This window comes from Antedon mediterranea, chromosome 3 (genome assembly GCF_964355755.1).
Source record: "Antedon mediterranea chromosome 3, ecAntMedi1.1, whole genome shotgun sequence".
Lineage (NCBI taxonomy): Eukaryota > Metazoa > Echinodermata > Crinoidea > Comatulida > Antedonidae > Antedon > Antedon mediterranea.
In genome coordinates this window covers 8,445,114-8,470,737 of record NC_092672.1, presented here as the reverse complement: position 1 = coordinate 8,470,737, position 25,624 = coordinate 8,445,114, and the positions used below count along the sequence as shown (strand labels likewise).

The 25,624-nt window shown below is 31.3% G+C and overlaps 1 protein-coding gene and 1 long non-coding RNA gene across 2 annotated transcripts; one reads left to right on the top strand and one right to left on the bottom strand.

Annotated features, from left to right (window-relative positions):
* LOC140043953 (uncharacterized) lies at positions 1-1,253 on the bottom strand. Its single transcript, XR_011844445.1, has 3 exons — positions 1,103-1,253; positions 674-739; positions 1-40 (listed from the first exon to the last, which is right to left on the bottom strand). It is a non-coding gene; the product is annotated as an uncharacterized lncRNA (long non-coding RNA).
* Positions 1,254-3,250: 1,997 nt separating this feature from the next.
* Positions 3,251-25,591, top strand: LOC140044767 (deoxynucleotidyltransferase terminal-interacting protein 1-like). Its single transcript, XM_072089418.1, has 13 exons — positions 3,251-3,270; positions 3,745-3,879; positions 11,941-11,988; positions 13,572-13,674; positions 15,238-15,326; positions 15,934-16,039; positions 17,305-17,403; positions 18,344-18,484; positions 19,627-19,692; positions 20,220-20,398; positions 20,545-20,605; positions 21,020-21,144; positions 21,872-25,591. Exons 2-13 carry the CDS (start codon positions 3,839-3,841, stop codon positions 21,984-21,986), a joined length of 1,173 nt encoding a protein of 390 aa, XP_071945519.1. The 5' UTR covers positions 3,251-3,270; positions 3,745-3,838; the 3' UTR covers positions 21,987-25,591.
* The last annotated feature ends 33 nt before the right edge of the window (positions 25,592-25,624 follow it).

Here is a 25,624-nt window from a genome sequence, read left to right as displayed (position 1 = left end):
TTACGTAATCCATTTCTGTCGCTTGGTTGCTAGGGACGACCTAAACAAACAAATAAACAAACAATGAAAATAACAAGTTTCTATCGAATATAACCAATTACAATAGTGTATAACGTGAAAATATAATAATACTTTTTAATTATTCTATGGATGTTAATAGTTATTATTGTTATGTGTTACGTCTTTCCTCTTCTATCCAGCCTTCATTAAAATGATCCTGAGATGATCTGATACCGGTTAATATAATATACTGTGCATAGTTTTGTCTTTTTAAAATCTTTTAAATTTGTTTGTTTGTGCTGAAATAACTTGTGTAGCTTTTATAATGGACGTGAATCCGAAAGTAAAGCAAAACTGAATTGAAAACACACAACAATGTCGATAACTCATGACAGATTGCTTTATGGTTGTAGTACATTTTTCGGGAAGAGTAGGTTACCTCGGTGTACTGGTCCATTTAGCCCCTGTCGTTGTGGACAGACGAACAGACAGGCGCCGTTTGCTGGCAGTAATCGACACAACTTAGGGGAGAACAAAGTTGTGCTATGTGTCGTCCACATGTTCGCAAATTCATCCCAGTAGGCTGCAAGTCGCAGGTTATTCCCCCATTTACATTTACAATATAAAAACATCATATTTTAAATAATAATAATTTTAAATAAATTTCACTTACATCTATTTCTAGGCAATTCATTTTTTGAACGTTACTTTGTGTCTGGCATTGACTATTATTCTCCATCTGTAATAAAAGTTTTAATTAATTAATACCATCTTCATTGATCAAAATTCAGAATGCTTCAACCATAGAGGAATTGTTTAGATAATTCCTCCATGATTTAACCTAGACGAACCAACGTATTTTTTATTTATTATTTTAAATTATCAGCATTGAAAAAATGTCAATTTGATCTCGTAAAATACAGTAGTTCAGGTGATATGTGTGTTGCATAAAAATATAAGAAACAAGGCCTATTTATTAATCTACACACCGCATGGTCCTTTTTAACTTTATGTTGGTTTCTCGCAAAGATGTTTGCCATTGAAAAATTATTATTATTTTTTTCCCAGCTCTGAACAAACGGCTTAAGTTTATACTACTTACACGTTCCATACTGTTATTTCGAAGATTCTCTAAATAAATTAACAACGTGAAATTGTCGCCTACACATAATGATGGATTCACTGTCTGCAGCCAGTCAACGTAATATTTAATGTTATGAAGTAGTCTATACGTTAGTGTAACCCGATTCTGCAAAATATTGAAATAATACTTGTTCAAATACATACACATAATTAAAATATCGAAATTCGTAACCAACCCGCCGTGACTCCCTTAATTAAGTTTAGCCTCTTTATTCTCTAAGCCTACTTGTTGTATCCGTAATTAGACAATAGGTAAACATAATAATAATAATTATTATTGGTAATTTAGGTAAATGTCAAGTGCGCCCTCTATATCGTCACACAAATCGGGTTGTCATCCTTCCCTTGCCAAAACATTACACACGCGCATGCAGAAACGGATTGAGTTGTCTATTTACAAACTTGCGGCTTGATCAGATGATAATAATAAACAATAACATGTGAGATTATATACTACCATGTTACACGATAATATGTGTGCCACCCACAATTACCAACTGTTTACTGTGGAGGCCTAACACTAATTTTCAAATACAGTAGTCTGAATATAACTACTACAATGTGTGTACTCACGTGAGAAAGCACTGCACGAGTATCTTCTAGACAATCTTCTACCGTGTTTAACAGTGTTACGTTCTTATCAATATGAGCACAATCATTCTGCATATAAACGATAATTAATAGATTTAATAACATACGCGTATATTTCTTGATATGATAATATACAGTACGTATACTTGATGTACACGCGTACTTCTACGTATATGCGTATAGGCCTACTTCATAATTCTTATGTGTACGCGTATATTTCTTGACATGTTACGCATACGCGTATACTTCTTGACGTGTTACGTATGCGCGTATACTTCTTGACGTGTTACGTATACGCGTATACTTCTTAACGTGTTACGTAATACGCGTATACTTCTTAACGTGTTACGTATACGCGTATACTGATAATAATGATACAAAAATGTATAGGCGTATACTTCTAGATTAGTCTGGGTTCCAGACGGAGTTTTGACTTTTGACTTTTTAATATTTATAAAGATAAATATTTTGGCACATATGGCGTTCCGTACGTATACTACTATTAATTTCAGACAAAAATCAATACGTCGACTGCTGGACGAATATTAAAAATACAATAAATACAGACTTCTTGGGGCTTGATATACGATCATGTTATACTGTAGTTGAAAACTATAATGAATACAATTAATACGGGTAAAACACTTTTGTCAACATGACACCTTAAACAGGGGGCTTCGTTTGACACACAATTTATAATAAAAGCTAGCGTCTAATAAAAATCTGAGACAGTATTTTAAGATTCCTTTAAAAAAAAAAGAAACCAGCGAAATAAATGTACTTATTTTCAGTTCTCATCCCAACCCACATTTTGACAGAATTGTTTTGTAAAATGTATGAAAGCAATGCCGTAGGCCTACTTACTAGTTCTCCAATTAATGTCAGCACCTTTTCTATTGTGAGCTCGGTACTTCGTATAGCCACATTAAGTGTACAAGTGTCAACGCCAATAAACAGTAACACGCTTATAACAAAACATGATCCAAACACTATTTTCAATGAATTCATAATGATTTATAATGGTTAACTGTCAAATTTGTATATATCTTATAATCAGGTATCAGTATTTTTTTTGGGATAAAAAATAAATAAATGTACCATACACAAATTGTCTCAATTTATATGACAAATAAGAGGAAGAATGTGTAAATTTTATGCATTTTAAAAAAAACATTAGGTAATGAACTACCGGTATGAATTTGATTTTTACATTTATTTCATAAGTTTTAGTAACTTTTTTTGGATTTTTAAGTATTTTTTTAATTTATTTTTTATTTCTTGTGATGATCTAATTGTTTAAGATCGCGTTTCAAGATAAGCATGCAAGCAAGTTTGGTATAAGAGTTTGGATGATGAGTGATTCTTCAGACGTAGGGTTTCAGTTAATAACACTGAGCACGCTATTCGTATGCTGTGACTACTCTCGATAACCGTACAAGGACATGGTGATAAGGAATTGTGGGAGTATAGTTATCTTCCTACAACAGATGACGACAACAGATGACGAAAACAGAAGACGACGGTGGTTGAAACAGTGTAAGAATGCATTGTCACTCTCTGTTTCTACTCTAAAAAAGGAAGGAACCCTGAAATCTTCCAAAGAGCGTAAAATACTCGTTAAAGTTATAGGAAAATAAAATTGGGAGACTTCTCTCCCCACCACCCACCCCGGTATTTTCACATTGGTTACGTTCTCATCCTCTCCCATCCCTCCTCCACCCGCCCCGGCGTCACTGAAACTGAGTTATAAAATGTCTTTTCAAATAAACTATCGGATAATTACTGGATTAAGCAAGTAATCATAAGGGGGCCATAATTTTAAATATTCGACAAAAATGTTCTTCCAAATAACAGGGACATGGAAAAAACAATAGCAATCCAACTCTTTCTTTCTCCGTAATGAAAAAAGTTGTTTTATCTAAAGCGCAATGTTTAAATTTAGTTATATAGTTAATTAGGCTTATATTAACTGTACTCATGTTAAAAGAGTTACTTCCGCATTATTTGTAGAGGGCGCTATTTTCCAAGGCCTGACAAAATATTGACCTTCAACCCCACTGTGCTGGGATTGCTCTTTGCATGCATCACATCAACGCAATTCAAGATGGCAGAAGCTGCGAATGGTTTGATTGCACAGGCGATGCAGTAAGTTTTTTGACTAAATTTCCACAAATTACAAATATTTATTTGTTAAATTTACACTGAAAGTCAAGTAATATAAATAATCTAAGTGCAAAACTTAATTAGGATTAGAAAGCATTTGTTAATTATGGCTTTCTACGTCCAAGTAAATCGGATTTACCGTAGATTTCTATTCTTCCTGATGAATGTTTGTCGTTCGTGTCACCTACCTAGCCTAGTAATTATTTTTACTGTCGTTGGGGTAGATCTGGTAGATCACCAAGCAATACAATGGGTCAATAGCGTATTTTTCCAAGCAAGGATGCATAATTTAGAATCTAGCCTAATTTCACATCGGCCTGGGGAGCTTAAAGAACGATGCAAAAAGTATTATTATCATCTTCATCGACCTGTGACCGACATTTCGTGCAGGTTGTTTTAGGTGGTAATCGTATTTACCTGGCTAACCTCCAATCCAGTACTCTACTCAACAATACATTATTTCACCCCACCTTGGCATTGTCATGTAGAGGGCCTTGGAGGAGATGGGTTACTTTGTAGAATTATATAAAACCATTTATGCACCATATGTTCAAACGTTCTAGATGCTCTTGTTAAAATTAATTTGCAATACCGTAGTTTTTACAATAAACGCCTCGGCCCCAATAAACAACCCGGGGCGTTCATTTATTTCCTCAAATAAACGCCCGCCACAAATACAGTACATACTTGCATATAACACAATATTGTATTAGAGCATATTTCTATGTCGTACAGTATTAATTAATTGATTAGGCGTTGTGTTTGTCATATAAAGGGTATGTTACCATATTATTACACCCAAAAAAATATCGAATCTGATGTAGAGATGTACTGTGCTGTGGGAATGTTCAGACCTATAGAGTTGTGATTTCGTATCGTATGCTACGTACAACTCCATAGGTGTGAACCAGGAAAGAATTGGAAGCCACCTCTTACGACACTGATTTTTCGGTCATCAGCTGAAGGTACAAGATTAGTAAACGTTACGAAATTCATGCATCAATGATTTTGACCTTCAACCAATTAATTATTCCTGCATAAAGATGTTACTACGCTAATTATAATATGACATTGTGTGCAATACAATTTAAGCATTATTACTCCATAGATCTGAACATACCCCATTTTATAACTCATTGGTTTATTAAGCATTTTTCATACTGTTCTAATTCTGCCAAGGACCAGTGAAGGTCATTTCTGCTTCAAGGTCAATGTCATTGTAATTATTCCTAATGTTATGGTTTGTGATTGTGATCCAATTAATAATGTCCTTGGAGTACATATTCTATGCAACAGTTTCCTAGGCCCCGTTTCTGCTGCCAAAAATATACCGTATATATACGGTATATTTTATATACGGTATATTTTTTGGCAGCAGAAATGGGTCTCATAAAAAATATACCGTATATATATGCGGTATATATACCGTATAAATATCCCCATCGTTTGTGGATATTATACGGTATATTCCAAAATATACCGTATATTTCGTACCCCATTTCTGCTGCACTCAAAATATACCGTAAATGTGACCCGACTCGTGACACGAGGTCAAAAACTAACAGAGCGCGACGCGTTTGTTTTGGTTTTTCTGCTGCATTGAAAGTTGAAACACACGTGTAAAAGCAAGCAACAGATCAAAATGTCAATGTGGACCGAACAAATCACTATTTTTGCAATTCAATTGTGGGGGGGAAGCGAAGGTTGGGGGGGGGGGGGAGACTGCATGGCAACAGAAGAGATACCGAGATTTTAAATACAATAAATCAAATGTTCTTACACGACAAGAACGTGATGTAAAATCATGGTAAAATACTGTATAATAGAAAATGGAAATTAAAACGGCAATATAGGATAATATAGCATAATATAAACTCAATTTGAATAACAGAGTTTATTTATAGTGACATTTCTAGATTGTGCTTGTATGTGCGGTGTAAATTCGTTGCCACTTCTGCTCATTAGATTTAAAATAGAAAGCAATGCTGTCATGTAACCTCACTACACGAGACTCTAGGTCAATCCATACTTCCGTCTCACGAAATGCATTTTGGGTAATGAAAGCCAACTTTTTTACAACCCACCCACGAAGTATGTGCAGCGGAAACGGTGCACGAATTTCATATACGGTATATTTATACGGTATATTTATACGGTATATTTATACGGTATATTTTGGGTTGGCAGCAGAAACGGGCCCTTAGACAGTAACTGTGAGAATATGTGCAGCATACACCTGTACTGTATTGTACAAGACAATGTTTTGTTTGTTGTACAATATAATGATAATCAATCCAATGCTCTATTATTAAATACCTTACCGTATTAGATATGAGCTATTGCCTTTGTCGGTTCCATCCAAAAATAGATGGTAGAGTAAATGTGGGGTTAGGACTGACCCACTTACTAACCTTAACCCCAAATTCAGTACCAATGTTAAAAGCCCGTCTACACTATATTAAACAAGTTTCACAAAAAAAGTGTTATGTGCCCAAATATGGTAAAGTGATTATATGCCCAAATATATGTGGTGATATGACTTCATCATGTCCATGTATATGGGCACATCACATTTTTTGTCACATAAAATTTGATAGTGTAGACAGAGCTTAAAATAACAAAACAATGGCTTTGATTTATTTTATTAAATTTATTATTTGTAACATTCTACATTATCACACCCAGCCCACGACAGAAATGAACGGCATGAAATAGTAGAACGCGCTAGCGATTATAAAGCGCAAAGATGATATAATTTTGTCAAAAATATATGTTCAAATTGAGACATTTCTTGACTGTACAACAGTCAAGAAAATTACATTAGTTTTATAGTATTTGTAAGTAGTTAAAATGAAGCTGGAATTATTTATTTTATCTAAATAATTCCTCCATCTGCAAACAATAAAATCATAAACCTACAATACAACAATTTTCAATTGTTTGAAATGTACTGTTTGTTTAGATTACACAAACCTTATCATTGGAATCATGATAACTGGATTATTAGTTAGGGGAATCCCCACTTTTCTTCAAACATAACTGTAGGTCGGTAGACAATGCATACAGTAGTTTCGCATAATAATTATATAATTGATTTGTGCACGGTATTTCCCATAATGGTGAAATACTGTAACAATGCACTCTGACATTTAAATAATTGAGGATTTATTGTAGCATATTTTATGTAAACAGTTCTTTAGTTTGCACATTGTAAAAATGTTTTGAAAAATTGAATCAAATTTCAAGAAACCATGTCTGTTTTTCAAAATGCAATTTTTACTAATAATAATAGCCTATTGGCTACATAGTTTAGAGCAATAACAAATTTAAATCAAAACTAGAGCGACACTGACAGATAAATTATTTTATTTTATTATTTTTTTATATCGGAAACAGATACCTTTTATGCTAATCTTTTATGCTAATGTGAAACTGTTGAATGAAATTGATTTTGTACAATAATTTATGAAATGTATACTGTACATTATACTACTACAGTAGTATAATGTACAGTATACATTTCATAAATTATTGTACAAAATCAATTTCATTCAACAGTTTCACATTAGCATAAAAGATTAGCATAAAAGGTATCTGTTTCCGATATAAAAAAATAATAAAATAAAATAATTTATCTGTCAGTGTCGCTCTAGTTTTGATTTAAATTTGTTATTGCTCTAAACTATGTAGCCAATAGGCTATTATTATTAGTAAAAATTGCATTTTGAAAAACAGACATGGTTTCTTGAAATTTGATTCAATTTTTCAAAACATTTTTACAATGTGCAAACTAAAGAACTGTTTACATAAAATATGCTACAATAAATCCTCAATTATTTAAATGTCAGAGTGCATTGTTACAGTATTTCACCATTATGGGAAATACCGTGCACAAGTACTGTATCAAATTAAAATTTGATTTGTATAAAAAAAAGGGTTTTTATATCACACTAGAAAATGGGTGGAAAAACAGTATGTTTTAGAGATTTTTTTTTGGGGTGGGGGGGGGGGGAAGGGAGGTGTGTCCAGAGGTGTTCTAAGTGGGTACCTGGAATAAAATTATTGATAATTTAATACTAATAAAACTTATCATCATCATGATTGATCAATTTTCTAGTGTTGCATCCTATAGTGGGAACCAAGCTTTAAATAAATCATTTGTTTGCAAAATCTATGATAAAAATAAATGCCTAAATAAAAGTCTAAAATCTAACCACAAGACTTACTACTGTGTCACTACTTCTACCTTCTGTACTACTACTAATGTATAGTGAAATTAATTATTACTGATGATTCATACTATGGTATGAGATAGAAATTGAAAGTTATAAAACACTGACATGATAATGTACTGCAATTCATTAAAAAATCAAAGAAGAGTTATTTATACATTTGTTCAGTATATTTAGATTTGGCAACTCTCAGTCTCAATTGTGTGTTACTGTTGACAAATGCTTTTGATCGTTGAGTTGAATAATTATATTTTATAGGGACAGTCTAGTCTATCTTATGTGTAAATAGTGAGGAAATTCCCTCGCTGTGTATGATAAGTTGGCCTCATCAGGATATGAGTAGACTTGTGCATATGGAGTGCAGTGTAGTGTACACTCTTTGACGTCATTCATTTCATGCCTTTCTATTTAAAACCAGCTTGTATAGTGTCTACACTATTGTATAATGTTAGTACAGTAGTACATTATTAGACAAGAGTGCTGTATGTCAGACACTACTGTATTGTATGGTAATAATATGGCCAGAATGAATAGTTCTTGGTACAGTAATAATTTGTATAATCTAATGTTAACAGGGTTCGTTACTGGAATTAAAAATTCACACTTTTTAGCTTTTAATTTAATGTCAATTATATTGTTTCACTTTAGTAATTTTAACTAATTAATTTAACTTCCAGATTTACGTTATTAATTATTAATATTATTTAGTATTCTGGTTTATGAATTAGATTCCTTTGGATACAGTACTGTACGTTTTACAAAAACAATCTTTGATAAAAAAAAAACATTATTAAATAATATATAATTATAAACAATTATATTATTTCAGTTAATTATCAGTAAAGTTAATTTTGTCTATTTGTAACAATAAAACACAATGAAGTACTGTACAGCAGATAGTGGTGTGTCTATATTTTATGTCAAATTTCATGTACAGTAAATTGTAATCTTTGTTGTACTATAAACATGCAATAAAGTATATCTTTCTTATCTTATATTATCTAATGTGTGTGTATTAATATTATTATTCAGTATTAGTTTCATACTAACAGTTCCTGTAATAAAGCTTTCTCTTGATTTGGTTGAATTCACATAAAAAACATAGCTAAAAATGTCTATATTTATACTGGTCACACTACATTCAGGATTTAGTATAGTACTTTATTAAACATGTTTCAGCCAAGCTGCAGCATATTTCACAGGAGGATCAATAATATTATTCAAACCCTGGGAAACGTCTGACCTTCAATTTTACAGGTATATCAACATACAGTGCTGTAGGTACAAACAATAGGAAATATGCCACTCACTATTTACAATTGCTATCATTAGCATTTTTCTTTGAATACCATGTACAATGATTATATTACCTGCTGACTATTTATCTTTTTAATCTTTATTTGCTAAATTCCTATAAGCTGACCAATAAATTCATTAAGTGCTGGACTGTTAGTATCAAAAGTGCTGGTGGTAGGGCATGGTTACAATCCTTGCATATTTGACCAAAATATGACCCTGCATTTGAGTTGAGCTGGCACTCAAAGCCAGATAGGATTGCAACCACATTTTAGTAGGATTGTTCACACAATATTTATTTCTTTGTATTGTATTGTGAAAGCATTTAGAGTATTTGCCAACATCATATTTTATGGTATATTGGCAATTATTGGTAAAATTTAAATTTCTTTAAATAAAAGTAACAATAACATTTGTTTTTAAAGTTCAGTGGCTTCTTGTTACAGTGTCTTCTTATTATGTACCGTACAGTACTCTATGTCAGAAATTTTCCAAAAATAAATAGTTTACCTGCTGTACATGAATTTAATTCTGCAGGTTACAGTAATCTTATATTAAATAAGCATAACAATTGATAAATGATGGCTTCTATTCTAAGCCAGTCCACTTCCACTTCCAGCCAGGTAGGGGATGTTAATCTAAAGGTGTGACCGTTCACAAAAGCGTCATTTATTCTCTGACAGGAACCTCAACGACTAAGCGTTTCCTGCATTAAAAATCTTTCGTTAGGTCATTTTTATACACTGATTTTAATATAAAGCTCTGTCTATACTATCAACCTTTATGCAACAAAAAAATGGTCATACAGTATAGACATGTTATCACTACCATATTTGGGCGTATCACTACCATAAATAGACACATAAAACTAGTTTGATAGTGTAGACAGAGCTTAATACAGCTGTACATTGTAAGCGACAAATAAAAACAAATTGTAATACAGTCAATACTGGACACTAAGCAAAAAAATAATAACAAAGTGAATGTGTGTGTGTGGACTGTGAATGTACAGTATTTACAGTATTAATTTAATCTATCAATTTGGCCATTCGTTGGTTTTCAATTATTACATCCTTTTCTCATTCAATTATTTGTATAATAAATGAATATCACAATTATTTAAAACCTTTTTATTAAGTTAGTACTGAAGTAAACATTAGACATATATAATACACAGTAATGTGTGCAGGAGCTAGACTTTATTTAAAACAAAGACCTTTTTAATTAGGTCAAAGTGAAATAAAGATCTTGTGTAATAATGAATCACAAAACTTATTAACTTTGTGAATGAAATATTAGTTTGAATTAATTGATGACGCACTCAAGATTTTCTTGACCTTGATAGTTGACGTTTAGCCCCACTTTTAATTTGTCGTTGGAGGTGGAAAATGACGAATATTAAGGAAATCTGAATAAACTACAGTATTCAGTGTTTCCTTGGCATTGACCGAGTGTTTTGAATCTAACTCCAGACCTCCCAACTGTCCCGATAATGGCAGGAGCCATCTCCCGATAAAATGCAATTTCCTCCCAATATTTTGGAAACAAAAAAATATCCTGATTTTTAAAATTTTTTATTCAATATATTGCACAGCTTCAAGGTGCCTCACATAACAATTGCAACAAAAAACTAACAGAAACATCAATCAAATCTTCCAGAATTAATTTCTATTTTCTATTACTCTAGATAGAAGGAAAAACAATAATGTTAACCCTATCGGTCTTCAAGATATTTATAATAATTTGTGTGTTGGCATGTATTTTTAATACCAACCTTTAAATTTGTAATTAGCACTGTCTATTGTATGTTTGATGTATTTTTATAGTAAAACCGCCCAATATTTCATTTTTGCAAGTTGTGAAGCCCGGATTACTACAGACCATATTGAACTGTTAATTACAGTATGTACTGTATTATTCAATGCCTTTACAGTATGTTAACAATGTCATTGTTAAATTATTTTTTCATTTGAAAATTAATTTAGTAGTGTTATTTTGTGCTTTTAGTTGTCGCACAATTGTTTTTGTCAATGAATACTTAATTTAAATAAATTAACCTTTTGAAGGATTTAATTTTAAATTTAAATTTTAAAAGTTTGATTGAGCTTTTTATTTGTGCATTCTGAATATTTTAAAGATCATGAAAATTAATTTTTTCATCCGCTTCCTCACGCAAAATTCATTATCATTAATCATTGTTACCGTTTTAATAATAATTTGGTATAAGATAAGATAACTTATTTACTTGGTATCACAAACACAGAGTGTACAGTACAGTACAGCTACTAATAATAACAATCAAAACAATTTTTCTTTTGCAATTTTCCTGTTTTATTGTTATGACCTATAGTACTTCCACATTGGAGGCATTATAAAGTAGGTTAAATATAGTTTTACTTAGAAATCTATGTTTTTTGGCTGTGTGGGTGAAATATGTGTATAATATGATATTTTGTTTCCGGAGTCAAGGCCATAGACATTTTAATTACTAAAGTGTAACCATTGTGTTTTGCAGTATACTTGATCAAAACACAGGATATATTTCCACTATGGAAAATTTGTGGTAAGTTTGTGTTTTTGGTCATAAACATTTTTGGATTTTTTAAATATTAATTAAAGATAATATTTAATAATTAACTCATTCATCATTTTTGAATCAGCATAGTTTGTTATAATTTAAAAGTTGTATATTTACAATACAGTTAATTGTTTAGTGAATTTTTAAAATGCTGAACAGTGAAAGAAAAAAGAAGGAAAATGGTTTGATTCATTTTTGACACTGCATTAAAAACAGCACAAATATTTACTGCCAGAATTCGTCAAGTTCCTATACTATACATACAGTAATGTGCCCTAATACAGTACTGTAAATGCACTGGTTTTTTTTTACATTTTTTTTTTATTTACCGTTTTTAAACAATTGATAATACACTGTTCCAAAATTTATAATGTGGTTGTACAGTAGTACATAGTGTACAGTACTACGGAAGTAGTTTGATACAGTTGTACCATGGACCTATAATTGATAGGTCCATGGTTGTACTATTATTGATAGGCTTTCTGTTCAGTTGTAAACATACCATTTCCAAGAATCACATGCCTATGGTAAATTTGCTGTTCAAATAAGCATAAATCCAGGTCGGCCTGTTTTGAGGGTTGCCAAGGCTTTGTGATAGATTAAAGGCTTCTGAATAAAGGGATTTGTCATGATTATCGTACTGAACTGATTTCTGGGAATTCACAGACTACTACTATTGTTTTGAGATTCAGATGGCCAGTGACAGATCCAGAGTTTTGAATTGAAGGTGGTTAAAGGCCAAACAATTGCCAAAATGAATATGTCCTACTATTTCTTTATTACATCGCAATTGTTTAAATTGTATTATTAGGCGCCCTCGGTCAACTGCTGTTGTACAGTACTATACAGTATTATACCATGGAGGTATTAAACCTCCATGATTATACCTACTTAGTATAATGGGGATATCTTCAGTCAGGACCCAACATACAGTGTCCGCTTACACTCAGTTATTATACTGTACTGTAGGCGTGTCCCACTGCATAGGGTATTGTACTGTAGGCGTGTCCCACTGCATAGGGTATTGTACTGTAGGCGTGTCCCACTGCATAGGGTATTGTACTGTAGGCGTGTCCCACTGCATAGGGTACTGTACTGTAGGCGTGTCCCACTGCATAGGGTATTGTACTGTAGGCGTGTCCCACTGCATAGGGTACTGTACTGTAGGCGTGTCCCACTGCATAGGGTATTGTACTGTAGGCGTTTGGTGTGCCAGTGTTAAAACATGTATGCAGTGTGCTCATTCTTACTCTTACCTGTAGTTATCATGGAAAAGTGGACAACACTGGACAATTAACTTTACAATGCACTAATGAATTTACTTTTTTAATGCCTAAAGTTAAATCAATTTTTAATTGATTTATTTGAAAATTGTTAAACTCTTTATGAGCAACAATTGTCACCTACAGTACTAACTAATGAGAATATGTTTTATACTGTATACCATATCCTGGATAAATTGATAAGTACAGTATACTAATAAAATTTGACAATGTAAAGTAACTTGCTAACATATTAAGTTGTAGATAACAATACAATAAAGGTAAAACTGTTTTTTTTTCTTTTAGGCCTGCGTCTACAACATGTTGCCGGAATGGTGGAGCAAACAGTAACATAAGCAATATTGCAGACAGATTTCAAGAAAAACGATCTAGTCTGACCGAGAGTATAGTACGTATCCATGTTTAGTAGTCTAGTACCTGGAAAACCCATACATGCTTGTATAGTATGTACTGTATGCAGTGTTTGTTCGTTAATATTTATTTATACTGGGCAATCTCTTCAGTCAAAGACTGGTCTCACAGAGGGCCCAGTTATGATCAGTGGCTGTTATGTACTGTACTAGTACCCCTACTCATCTCAAATCCTTACCAATGTTAAATTATGGCTATGCAATTATGGTTCCACTGTCTTAACCACTCACTTGCTTAACCGAGTGTAAAGCTGTATTGAAAGGAAATGTACAGTAACCCAAAGGGGCATGGTGTAGTATTTTGGTGTTCCTTTGCTTTCACCAGTAATATTTCAGTTTAAAAAAATATGGGTGTGTATTGCTTAAAAGTATTATTTAAAGCATTTAAAATCAAAAAAGAAATTGATGCCAATAAAGTGGAAATCATTGGTTAATGGTAGACAGCAAAAGCTATATTATTAGGAAAACATTTAAAAAAAAACAAACAAATTAAGTTAATAACTTCTCCCCATGTACTCATTCACGACAGGAGCTGTGTGAACTAGAGCTAGTTTTAGCCCTACTCACTTCTCACCAAGTAAACTGGACACAGCTAAAAAATGTTTGACTAGACAGTTAAAATGTTGCTTTTGTTTGTCTGTTTTTGTTTATTATTAAGTGTCTCTTATTTCCTAGAGAAATAATAAATTAAAGTTATCTAAACATAAGTAAATCTTCTAGCCATATTATATGCGCTTAAGTTCTGTACTGTACTACAGTACTGTATACTGTACCTTGATATACAGTGTACACTAAATGAAAAATAAAATGGCTGACTTACATTGGATGAACACAACAACTTGGAACTGATTTGGACTGCATTATTTACTGTACTAAAACTGGATATTGTTGACAAACTGGTACAATAAATCCTTTGCCTATTAAAGCAATAACAGAATTCTTCCAACAAACACTACCATTATACATCCTAAACAAGTTCTCAGACTAAACTACTTCTATGTGGCTTACCTACTGTAGATGTCTCTCACCAAGTTCTGCTTGCAAAGAATTCTACTAGTGTGTCCATTCATTCCATTATGCAAATTTTAAGTACTGTTTTTACACAACCTGTACTGCTAGACCTAAATTAGCTATACAGATGTTGAATATTCAGTACCTAAAATACTGAAGTACATAAACCTTATTTATACCTAAAAAGCATATTAACCATGTGAATTTTAATAAATGTTTTACACTAAACTTATCTGTTATGAGGTATACCTAAATGACCAAATAATATACCAAATATATTCTACCCTAAAACACCACCTATCCACTACAGAAACATTATTAATATATTAAACAAAGTGATAGTGATTTGTTATGACAATTTCTTTTAATTATTGTGTTTTTCATCATGTTTAAAATAGTACTTTTAAATCATTATTACCTTGTAAATATTTGTATGCTGTAAAACCCCTTCTATAGAAGAGTGTCCCTCTGTTCTAAAAGAGTGAAACGAATAAATTATTATTCTAAAATTAACATATTTTATTTGACAGCGAAATCCATTTTCTCAGACGTTGAACACATTTCCACCAAATAAACATCACAGACTTGTACGAAAGCCAGGACAAGCATATACAACAAGGTATTCAATACATTATGATTTATATGATAATTTAACAAATTTATATGAATTAATTAATAACAAATGTGAATGCTTTTTCGTTGGAAATATAATACAGATAATTTGAGTTTTGAATATTTTGAATACAGTAGAACACCACTACTAAGGTAGCAATCTAACAACAGGGTTCTTTGGGGTGAAACAAACAAGAGTAAATACTGTATGTTTTGGAGGACACCACTGCTAAGGCAATCTAACAACAGGACACTGAGCTCGCCTTGCCAAGATAGGAACTTGTAACAGTCTTTTGATCTTATGTCTTGCTGCTACAAATACCAACATTATTGTACTATGTTGTACATAGTCTCTGCATCGTGTGGTGTCTGTTAAGGGGCGAGGACTTGATCATGCCGCAGCCACAGATAAACCCATTGATTTGGATTTCCTGTATCTATTTATTTTACATTTCTGAGGGAACTTTGAAAAGAAAACTCCCCAACTCAATTTCCTGTGCAAGTGGGTTGGGCCTTACAAAACCACGACTTTTAGTTTCTGTAAAGTTTTAATTTTATAAACACTGTATTTTTTTAATGTATGCCAATTACAAAGATATTTATTGTCGTTGAAGGTCTGGTGGAAGTTTTAATCCAGTCACAACTTTAAATTTATTACGACGAGCTCTTCAGAAGAAGATAAATGAAGATATAGAAAAAGTATTTCAACATTATATTCAGGTACAGTGCTGTTAACGATTAGTACGATCCATTTCTCCTCGTTTGTTTTTATTTTTTCTTTGTACACACACATAACATTGACCTTGAAAAAAACAAATTAATACTAATTACTAGTTTACAGAAAAAGAAAAAAAAAGAAAAAATAAATAAAATTTAAAATTTTGCTTGTTTATGATTTAAAAAAAAAATGATTTAGAGTAAATGTGAAATCATTTATTTTTCCATCAACTGGTTTAATTGATAACATTTCCTGAGTACGGTAGGTGAGAGATTAGGAAGAACATTGGCATTTGTACAAATTCTAGCACTGTACTGATAACAACTATCATAGTTAAACATGACAAGCTTAAGCCAGTACCCTACATGAGTTGGCTCAGAAAACCTAAGGCCTGCTTCACAGCATACACATTTTAATTTAGATTATTTATTTAGATATGTAATGGGTAGACAAATCTAGGTCTAAAGGTCAAACCTTTTATTTTAAATTGTAGAAAATTGATTGTGGTGAAAACTTGAAAAAGTTTTACTTAGTAGTTTATTTCTATAAAACACAAAATAAAAAAATTAAAAAAAATGTACTATCTTGAATTGTCACAAAACAAACATATTCAATACACTTGCACCTTCATTTCTGAATTATAAATTTCTCACAAACTTTAAAGATGTATTGTCCCCCAAAAACATGGTTAAATTCAACCAAAAATTCATTGGCTGGCCGCCAATTTGACCATTTTTTGCTTTAAATTCCAGTTTTTTCAGGTAAATACATTTTTTTTGGATCCAATTTTTGGTCGAAGTCAATAACTATTATGTAACATTAAAATGGTATATTCAACAAAAAAATGTTAAAAAATTATTTTCAGGAGGACAATACATCTTTAAGACAAACAGTAAATTAAAGGGATATTTAAAACCATTGGAAGAAATAATTGGTATTTAAAATGTTTCAAGTTACATTATAATACTTTCTGTTAATTTGCCCATTCTACAATGAATTTACGTCAGGATTTATTAAAAGTTGTTTTTTATAATTTCCCTTCTGAAAATAAGTAAATTAATTTTCTTTCAGAAATATTATTTTAATTGAAAATATGTCTAAAATTTATTTGTTGTGCATTAAAAATAAAATTCATTTTGCACCTAATTTTTGTAATTATTATTTATGTACTTTGGGCCGCTGGTATATTTGCTGTATAAATAAATGCTGTAGACCAGGAGTATAGGGAATAAGAAGTAGTATTTAATTATTGCTTGATATTTTACAGTTCTTCCAGTTGGCAGTTCAGAATATACGAGATAATTATGGGCAAGAATCTGTAAATGATGAGCATTTGGTTATTGTATTAAAAGATTGTTTAGATGCTGTGAGTTCAAACATGTTTTATTTCAATATTTCAATATAGATATATCTGATGATGGTGATGATGACAACAAAAATGTAAAGCTCTGTCTACACTAACAAACTTTATGTGATGTCAAAAACTTTGATGTGCCAATATATGGACACGATGACGTCATATCACTATAATATATTTGGGCATATCACTACCATATTTGGGCACACTTTTTTTGTCAAACTAGTTTGATAGTATAGACCGAACTTCAGAATGGAATCTATAGCAACTTCGCTAATAACTTGAAAGTCATAATAAAATCATAATGTAGAGGAGCTGTAGCATGGTGGTTATGGTTCAGGGTTCAATCCTGGCCTAGAAGCTAGTTTTGTACTTGTATCTCTTTTACTCCACTCCCTAAGCCTCAAATATAGTTGGCCAAACTATCTCTATACAGTGATACCAGAGTACTTTATAACTTCAGTTTTTCTATCACAAAAACCGTTACATTCAATTGAGTTAATAATATAAAGATTATTAAATTAGAAATATTTGTAAATTGAAACGAGGGAAAATGATGTTAACAATAATTCAATTGACAATACAATTAATAATACATAGTTTTAAAAGGGATAATTTAAGTTGTATTAAAATAATATTTTATGATGTATTTCAACGAAACTGAAACTAACATATTAAAACTTAATCTTACAATAACTATGACATCTGAAAATTAACATTTTTTCGATATGAATCAGTCAGTTTTATTAATAAATATTAATGAGAATATTAAGATAAATTTGTGTTTATGTTATTGAATTAATTTCAAAACTTTAAATGGTAGTTTACACAGTGTGTGACTTTGTCCAGAAATAGTATAAAAGAGTATAACAAATCGTTCAATAAACTTGCTAGTTCATAAAATCATTATTTTGTACTATTGTCTTGTAATATTTTCTTGTATTACCAGGCCAAAGAAATTTTCAACCCTCCCTCAGACGTTGCATTCACACAAGAATCTCGATTAGACTGGCTGGCTATAGCAGGATCTGCAGCTAGCTATGCTGGCAGTGATGCTGGAAGGACATGCAGCTCATACAGAGCAGATGAGGTTTGTAAAGCTCTGTCTACATTATCAAACTTTATGTGATTTGCCCATATATGGACATGACATATCACTACCATATTTGGGTTCATAGAATCTACCATTATCTGATGTGTAGGGGTGTTTTATAAAGTTTTATATATTCAAGTTGTAGCTCTCTTTTCGGAGAGAATAGGCCAATGTTGGTTTATCCAGGTAAGCTAGCACATATAGACTATCAACGCCACTTTTGGTTTATGTAATTTGGGCACATCAGACTTTCTTTGTCACATAAAGTTTAATAGTAGAGAGGTTTTGCAATCTTACGAATACGATAACGAAAACGGATACGTCGCGAACACGTATTTGTTTTTGTAAGCCATAAAAAAAATCTGTTTCGCATGGCAACGAAATATTGAGTCGCGTCCAAAATATGACTGCGGTAAATTTGAGCACAGCGCAGGTACGTGTTGCTTGGTGCTTGGCTGCCTAGGCCTAGCGTAACATCAAAGCGAGTGAGGACTTTAAAAACTGCTATTTATCTAAATTGACCTGGCATTTTAGTAAATTACTTTAGTAAATTACTTTCAATAAATCTATAATTATATTATAATCATGAATCATTCCTAATTCAAATGCAAAATGTGCAAAATAGATCAAAAACTATACTCGTTCTGTAGTTACGAATATGACTGGTGATATTTGTCAACACGAATACGCTTTACGAATATGAAATGGGGATCAGCTCAAAAGTTTCACAAATGTATGACTGATCGTTTTCGTTATCGTATGGTTGCGAAACCTCTCTACTATCAAACTTTATGTGACAAAGAAAGTCTGATGTGCCCAAATTACATAAACCAAAAGTGGCGTTGGTAGTCTATTAGCTTACCTGGATAAACCAACATTGGCCTATTCTCTCCGAAAAGAGAGCTACAACTTGAATATATAAAACTTTATAAAACACCCCTACACACCAGATAATGGTAGATTCTATGAACCCAAATATGGTAGTGATATGTCATGTCCATATATGGGAAAATCACATAAAGTTTGATAATGTACACAGAGCTTTATATATTGAAAATCAAATTCTATATTAAAAATGGTCATAGAAATATCAACTAGGTTTTAAAACTGTTTTTTTTTTCTGGTATTTTTTTTTTTAGAGAGATGAAAACATTGAGAGTGGAACATTTTCTATGCGCCCTACGCCGTCAGTTACCACGAGAAAGGTAAGAAAGGTACTAACAACTTTTAATTTATTTTTTGTTTATTTAATCTAATGTTTTATAAGATCTTTACTTTTAAAATATCTATAGTTTTAATGTTAAACATTTCAAAAAATTGAAATGATTGCAAATTGCATATTGGGTACCTAAAGTGTAAAATAACATATTAATCACTAAAATTAAATACTATCCTGTTTTCACAATGAATGGTGAGACACCAATTGTTACAGTCTCTTCAGGCAGGATGTGGATTTCCCACTATTTCTGTGACTATATGAAATTAGAAGATGACAGATTTATACAAAAAGTACCCATCACATAAGAAAATTTAAAATTCTAAAACTAGATCAACCAACCAAGTGATCAACTGATAGAAGACAAATTGAAGAATAATATGAAAAATGACAACCATAAGGCCATACATCTGTAGTTGCCTCACAGCTTTCTTTTTCTGCCCAACCTTAATCTTATAAATATTGTACAATTATTAAATGTTAAATAAATTTACTTTGAAATTATAAATTTTTCAGAGAAAAGGTAGGCCGCCTTTGCATCATCAAGATTATGAGAATTCAGATGACATAAATATATCAAGACCCACTCGACCTGCAAAGGTCAAGAATGAACCAGTGAAGCGGGAAGGACCAAAATGGAACCCAAATCGTCTTACAACAGAGACAGAGTTTGTGATGGGAGCAAAGGCTAATAAGTTAGTTATAATTTTGTTTTCTGTTATGTATTTACACTATATAAAGTAAAAGTGAAGTTACTTGTACTATAAGAATCAAATAGCCGAGCGGTAGTTGGGTATTTTGTACAGTATAAGTTAAGTTTCCATATTTTCTTCTTATCTAGAGCACTTGGTTTAGGTGCAACAAGGGGCAGGTTGTATATGAAGCATCCGAATGTATTTAAGGTTGGTAACTGAAATAATACTGCTAAATATAATAATATTGTATAGAAGTACATTAGTAAATGTATTGATCTATAAACACAAAGAATTTTGTATAGTACTTGCTTTGTTCGTTAGCATGATAGCCCCTACAATTATCAAGATATTATACTGAATATTTCGGTGTAAATAGGTATACACTTACAGAACATGCCTATTGAAATTCAAGAAATTTGGTTCATTAATAACTTCACAAATAAAAGTAAAGAAAACTTTGCATTCTTTTAACATGGGCCGAAATATCAACATGCGCTCTCTTATGGCAATATTTTTGCCAAATACTTCACTCACTTTCTGAGTGCTTTCATTTCTTTGTCAATCTATCTCTAAAGGGGTTTTTTCATTCACTTAAATTGTATGATATATTTTGGTTGACAGTATTCCGGTGATCAAGATGACAAACAATGGTTGTATGATAATAGATTAATGCCTGCTACGGGTGGTAAGGCCTACTTAATGATTAAAGAAGACATTCTAGAGTTATCACAAACACCAGATTACAGGTAAGATAACAATATAAATAGCAATTGAAACTTTTAAAACGCTCTCATATCAAAACTTTCACATAAAGATAAACATTACCAAGTAGATCATAATCAACAATATCAGTGAGGTGCTTATGAACTAGCAAATTTATCCAAAAAAATCAAATTATAAAATAATGTGGGAAAACTAAACATAACAATCAGTGGTATATACCATATAATTAGAACTCATTCATATTAATCAAATCAAGCTGATTGGTGGAAATTTAATCTCTCAATGAACAGGGTGCATTATTATGTTGGCACGTAATAACGTACAAAAAACGGCATTATCATTGCTTGATCACATCATGATTATAATGATAGTAATTTAATAGCAAATAATAGGCTAATCCTGCAAATATACAATTGGAGATATGTCCGTATAAAATGTCCATTCACACTGATAGACTAAGGAAATGTTTGTAAAAAGTCGCCGATCAAAGTGAATACGACTCAAGGGAAATCCTTAAGTGAATACGACTCAAGGGAAATCCTTAAGTACGTAAGTGAAATACTTAGGATTGAAGGGTATCATCACATTGTATTAAGCTCTGTCTACACTATCAACTTTATGTGACAAAAACATGTGATGTACCCATATGGACATGATGATGTCATATCACGACCATATTTGGGCATATCACACTTTTGTTGTCAAACTAGTGTGGACAGAGCTTTATAGTACTGTTTTATACTTTTACAGAAATACCAGTCTTTTACTACATGAACTAAAGTCGTTTGTAGTTCCGGAACACATACTACAGAAGATGCGCAAATTTATGGAGATGCATCGTACAGACAGTACACCTGGGGATTGATAGTTACAAATGCCTATATAGCACCTGTTATGCAAATTATCAAAACCAATTTAAAGTTAAAATATGCTAACACGAAAAGTTGAAATGAGCTTAAGAAGTTTGCAAGGTACATTTATTGCCATAAGTTATAGTATAAAAGTAAAAGGAACGTAGTTTGTACATGGACTGGAAAACTTGAAATTTGATTGGCTTGTTTAGAGTATATATTTTATAAAGTGAATAACACTATACATATTTTGTAAAGACGACTTAACAGAGGACATTGACTTTGGATTTAGTAACTGTCTCTTATTTTTTGTGGATATAGTGACATTTTTTTCACTTTTTGTGATGTTTTGCACATTTTGACGTTTTAAGCTCAGAGAAATTGATTTTGATAATTTGCATAATTCAAGGTGGTCAAGAAGCCCCTGCATATAAGATATTTTAGCTACTACATTAGCTGAATGATAATTAGGTACAGCCAACATACTAGTTTATGCAAGTTTTTACAATTTTGGTTGTACTGTATATATTAGTGGTTGTAAGTTTGCTGAAAGAAATACTGTAACCAGATATCAAAATACAGCATTATACAGTACATGAATACCATGGAGTAATTCCTCCATGATGAATATATAATACACATATTATTGCTATCACTGTCTTAGATCTGTCTATACTATCAAACTTTATGTGACAACAAAATGTGATGTGCACATATATTTTTTTGTCGTCAAACTAGTTTGATAGTGTAAACAGAGCTTTACATAATACACGCCATTTTTAATTTATTCAGCTAATGTAGCATATGCAAATTTCCTTATAAGGTGGCCTTTTTAGTTGCCAGGTAGTCGTAACATGATTTGCTGCGGGTAAATATCCAAATTTCCATTTGTACTTTTGCTTCTTAAAATATTACGACAATTTTGAACAAATAAAATGCAACAATATATTTTGATATTATGAAAAGTTTCTGTAGTGGTTATATTGCATACTAATTATATACTTCTTGGCAATGTATTAAAATTATTTAATTGTAAATGTTTTAGACTGTACTATTATTTACTTTTCAATTATAGCATTGTAAAGGTTGGTTCCCACTAGGACACAAATGCAAGGAAGTATGCACACACATGTACTTTGAGGAATACTAAGCTCCGTTCACATGATCAATCACTTGGTGTATATGTGTCCATGTTATGTGTGGTATCTATCATTGTGTTGGGTGTATATCCTTGTGTTTTATATGTATCCTTGTACTGCTGTGTCTTAATGGGAACCAAGCTTAATTTTTGTGCCTTTTCTTTTATATTCTATGTTAATATAATTTAGTATGCATTGCCTAACCATGTGTTGGTGTATTGTCTTTTAAGAACCTATATAATTATTTTGTCATTATTGACAATAAAGTGATTATTATTGAAACTTTTTAAATTATCTTGCTTTTTTGTAATCCTACAAATATTTTTATACTGCCTAAAATAAAGATATTAATTTGTATACTGTTAACATGAGCAAGTTAATTTAAAATAAGTGTACACGTTTTTATGCAATTCTGTTAAATGTTTGTTGTGACTGACTGGAGTGTAAAAACTAAAACATTTAAATCCCTTAAAAATTGTACAGCATCAGCAAAAAGATATACATATTGGAGTTAAAGATTTGTTATTCTATTAAAGAATTTATGAAATTATTTATTCATTTCTTTTTATAAAAATATATGAGGTGTATAGGAATGATGGATGCCAACACACACCAACGAAATGAAAAAAATAATCTTGGCTACATTTTGAACAATATTAAATATTCTACATGTTTGATATGTTTTATTTATTTAGAATATTAAATAGAGTATTGAAGTAAATGATAATTAAATGCATTAATTATTAGTATTCAATATACTTCTATTGTTGATACATTCCAGTCACTTTCTTCACAACGTATATTCTATTATAAATTGTTTTCTCTCTATATTAATTTTTTTTTATAGACATTGTGCAAAATAAGATGGTCAAATTAAATGTACTGGGCATGCCACAGATGTAGTATAAAATACATGCACAGTACCTTTAATTTTTGTAGAAAGAATATTTAGTATTGTACTTGCCCTACAAGTTTAAGAGAGAGATTAAAGGGACTATTCAGGCATTTATAAATGTGATATAATGATACTGTATAAAATATATTGCCTGTAAAGTCTCTTTAATCTTTGTAGAAGGCATTATTTGGTATTATATTTCCCCAATAAGGCTGGCCCCTTGTTGGTTGTTGTATGTTTGTATGGTATATAAATATTGAAAATAATGTACAATTTCAGATACACATTTACTACTGTAATTTATCCTATAAAATGGCAAATTTTCTACAATACTGTACAGTGAATAATATCAACGTACGTTTATAAAATTTTCGTAAACTTAACTTATATATAAGCTTGGGAGTTTTTGTTTAGATAAGTAAAATTCTTTTTTTATATGAAGGCGCTGTTGCTAAGGTTTTTGTAAGGCAACTTCGATTTACCAAAGTTTTTTGAGACTTTTTAAGGGTTATGGTTGTTTGTAAGTATTTGTGTCTTGAATTCTACAACACTTGCTTTAAACATTACATGACATTAGAAGATTCACTGTATTTTGTTCCTATTCTATTTAGTATACATGTATGTTGTTATTCCACCTGCCAACTCTACCTATTTGGTCCCTTTCTGCAAATGAGTTCCCAACAAAATTATTTATGAGTGTAGACCCTAATGCTTTTCATATGCTGGCAGGTATTCCACAACTAGGTATTTATTATTTATACCATAAAAAGAAAAAAATTTTGATTTGCCTCTCTGTATTATAGTTATCAAGAGCATTTAAGTATTATTATTAGCATGACTATTTATAGTTAGTAATTCACTATTTATTTTTCAGTTATGATTGTTATGCCATTTTCTGTTGCAATTTATACACATTTGCCTTATATATGTATAACATTTTTTAAAACAAGCATTAATGTATGCATTGTTTCAGCGCTTGTATTTTTACTCTCAGGCTTGGTCTTGCATATAACCAAAACTACTATGTACTTATCTAAAAATCATAATGTTGCAATTGAATCAATTACAGTAGGCCTGTAAATGTTACAGAGATTGAGGTCAAAGTGTAAAATTAACCAATGGTTGGTTGCTGTGCAGGATCTAAATTGACGAATAGTATTTGAGATGTTAGGATAAGTATTTGAGATGTTAGGATTGATTCAATGGGTTAAATAGGCTTTTTTTTTTTTAATAAGCAACAATATTTTATAAATGTTAGTGTAATATGGACTTATCAATTACACATAACACTACATATGTAGAATTAAATTGTTACATATTAAATGGTCTTTAGTACCAGGTTTTTTAAAGCATTTGGCAACAAGTATGTACAAATATGGAGATCTCATTTATTTTTTTTAATTCAAGCAAATGTTTTTTTTATCAATCCTAACCTACATACCATCTATCTCTCCTTGTACACATACACTGCTGTCATTTCAGGCCTAGGTGTATTTTTTGTATGTACACATTTATTTATTTGTTAAATTGTATTGTACAGAATAAATGAATGTAAAGAATAAAATAAAGCAGTTTTTACCATTAAAAGGCTTGTCTTGTTTGCTTCTGTCTTTATCAG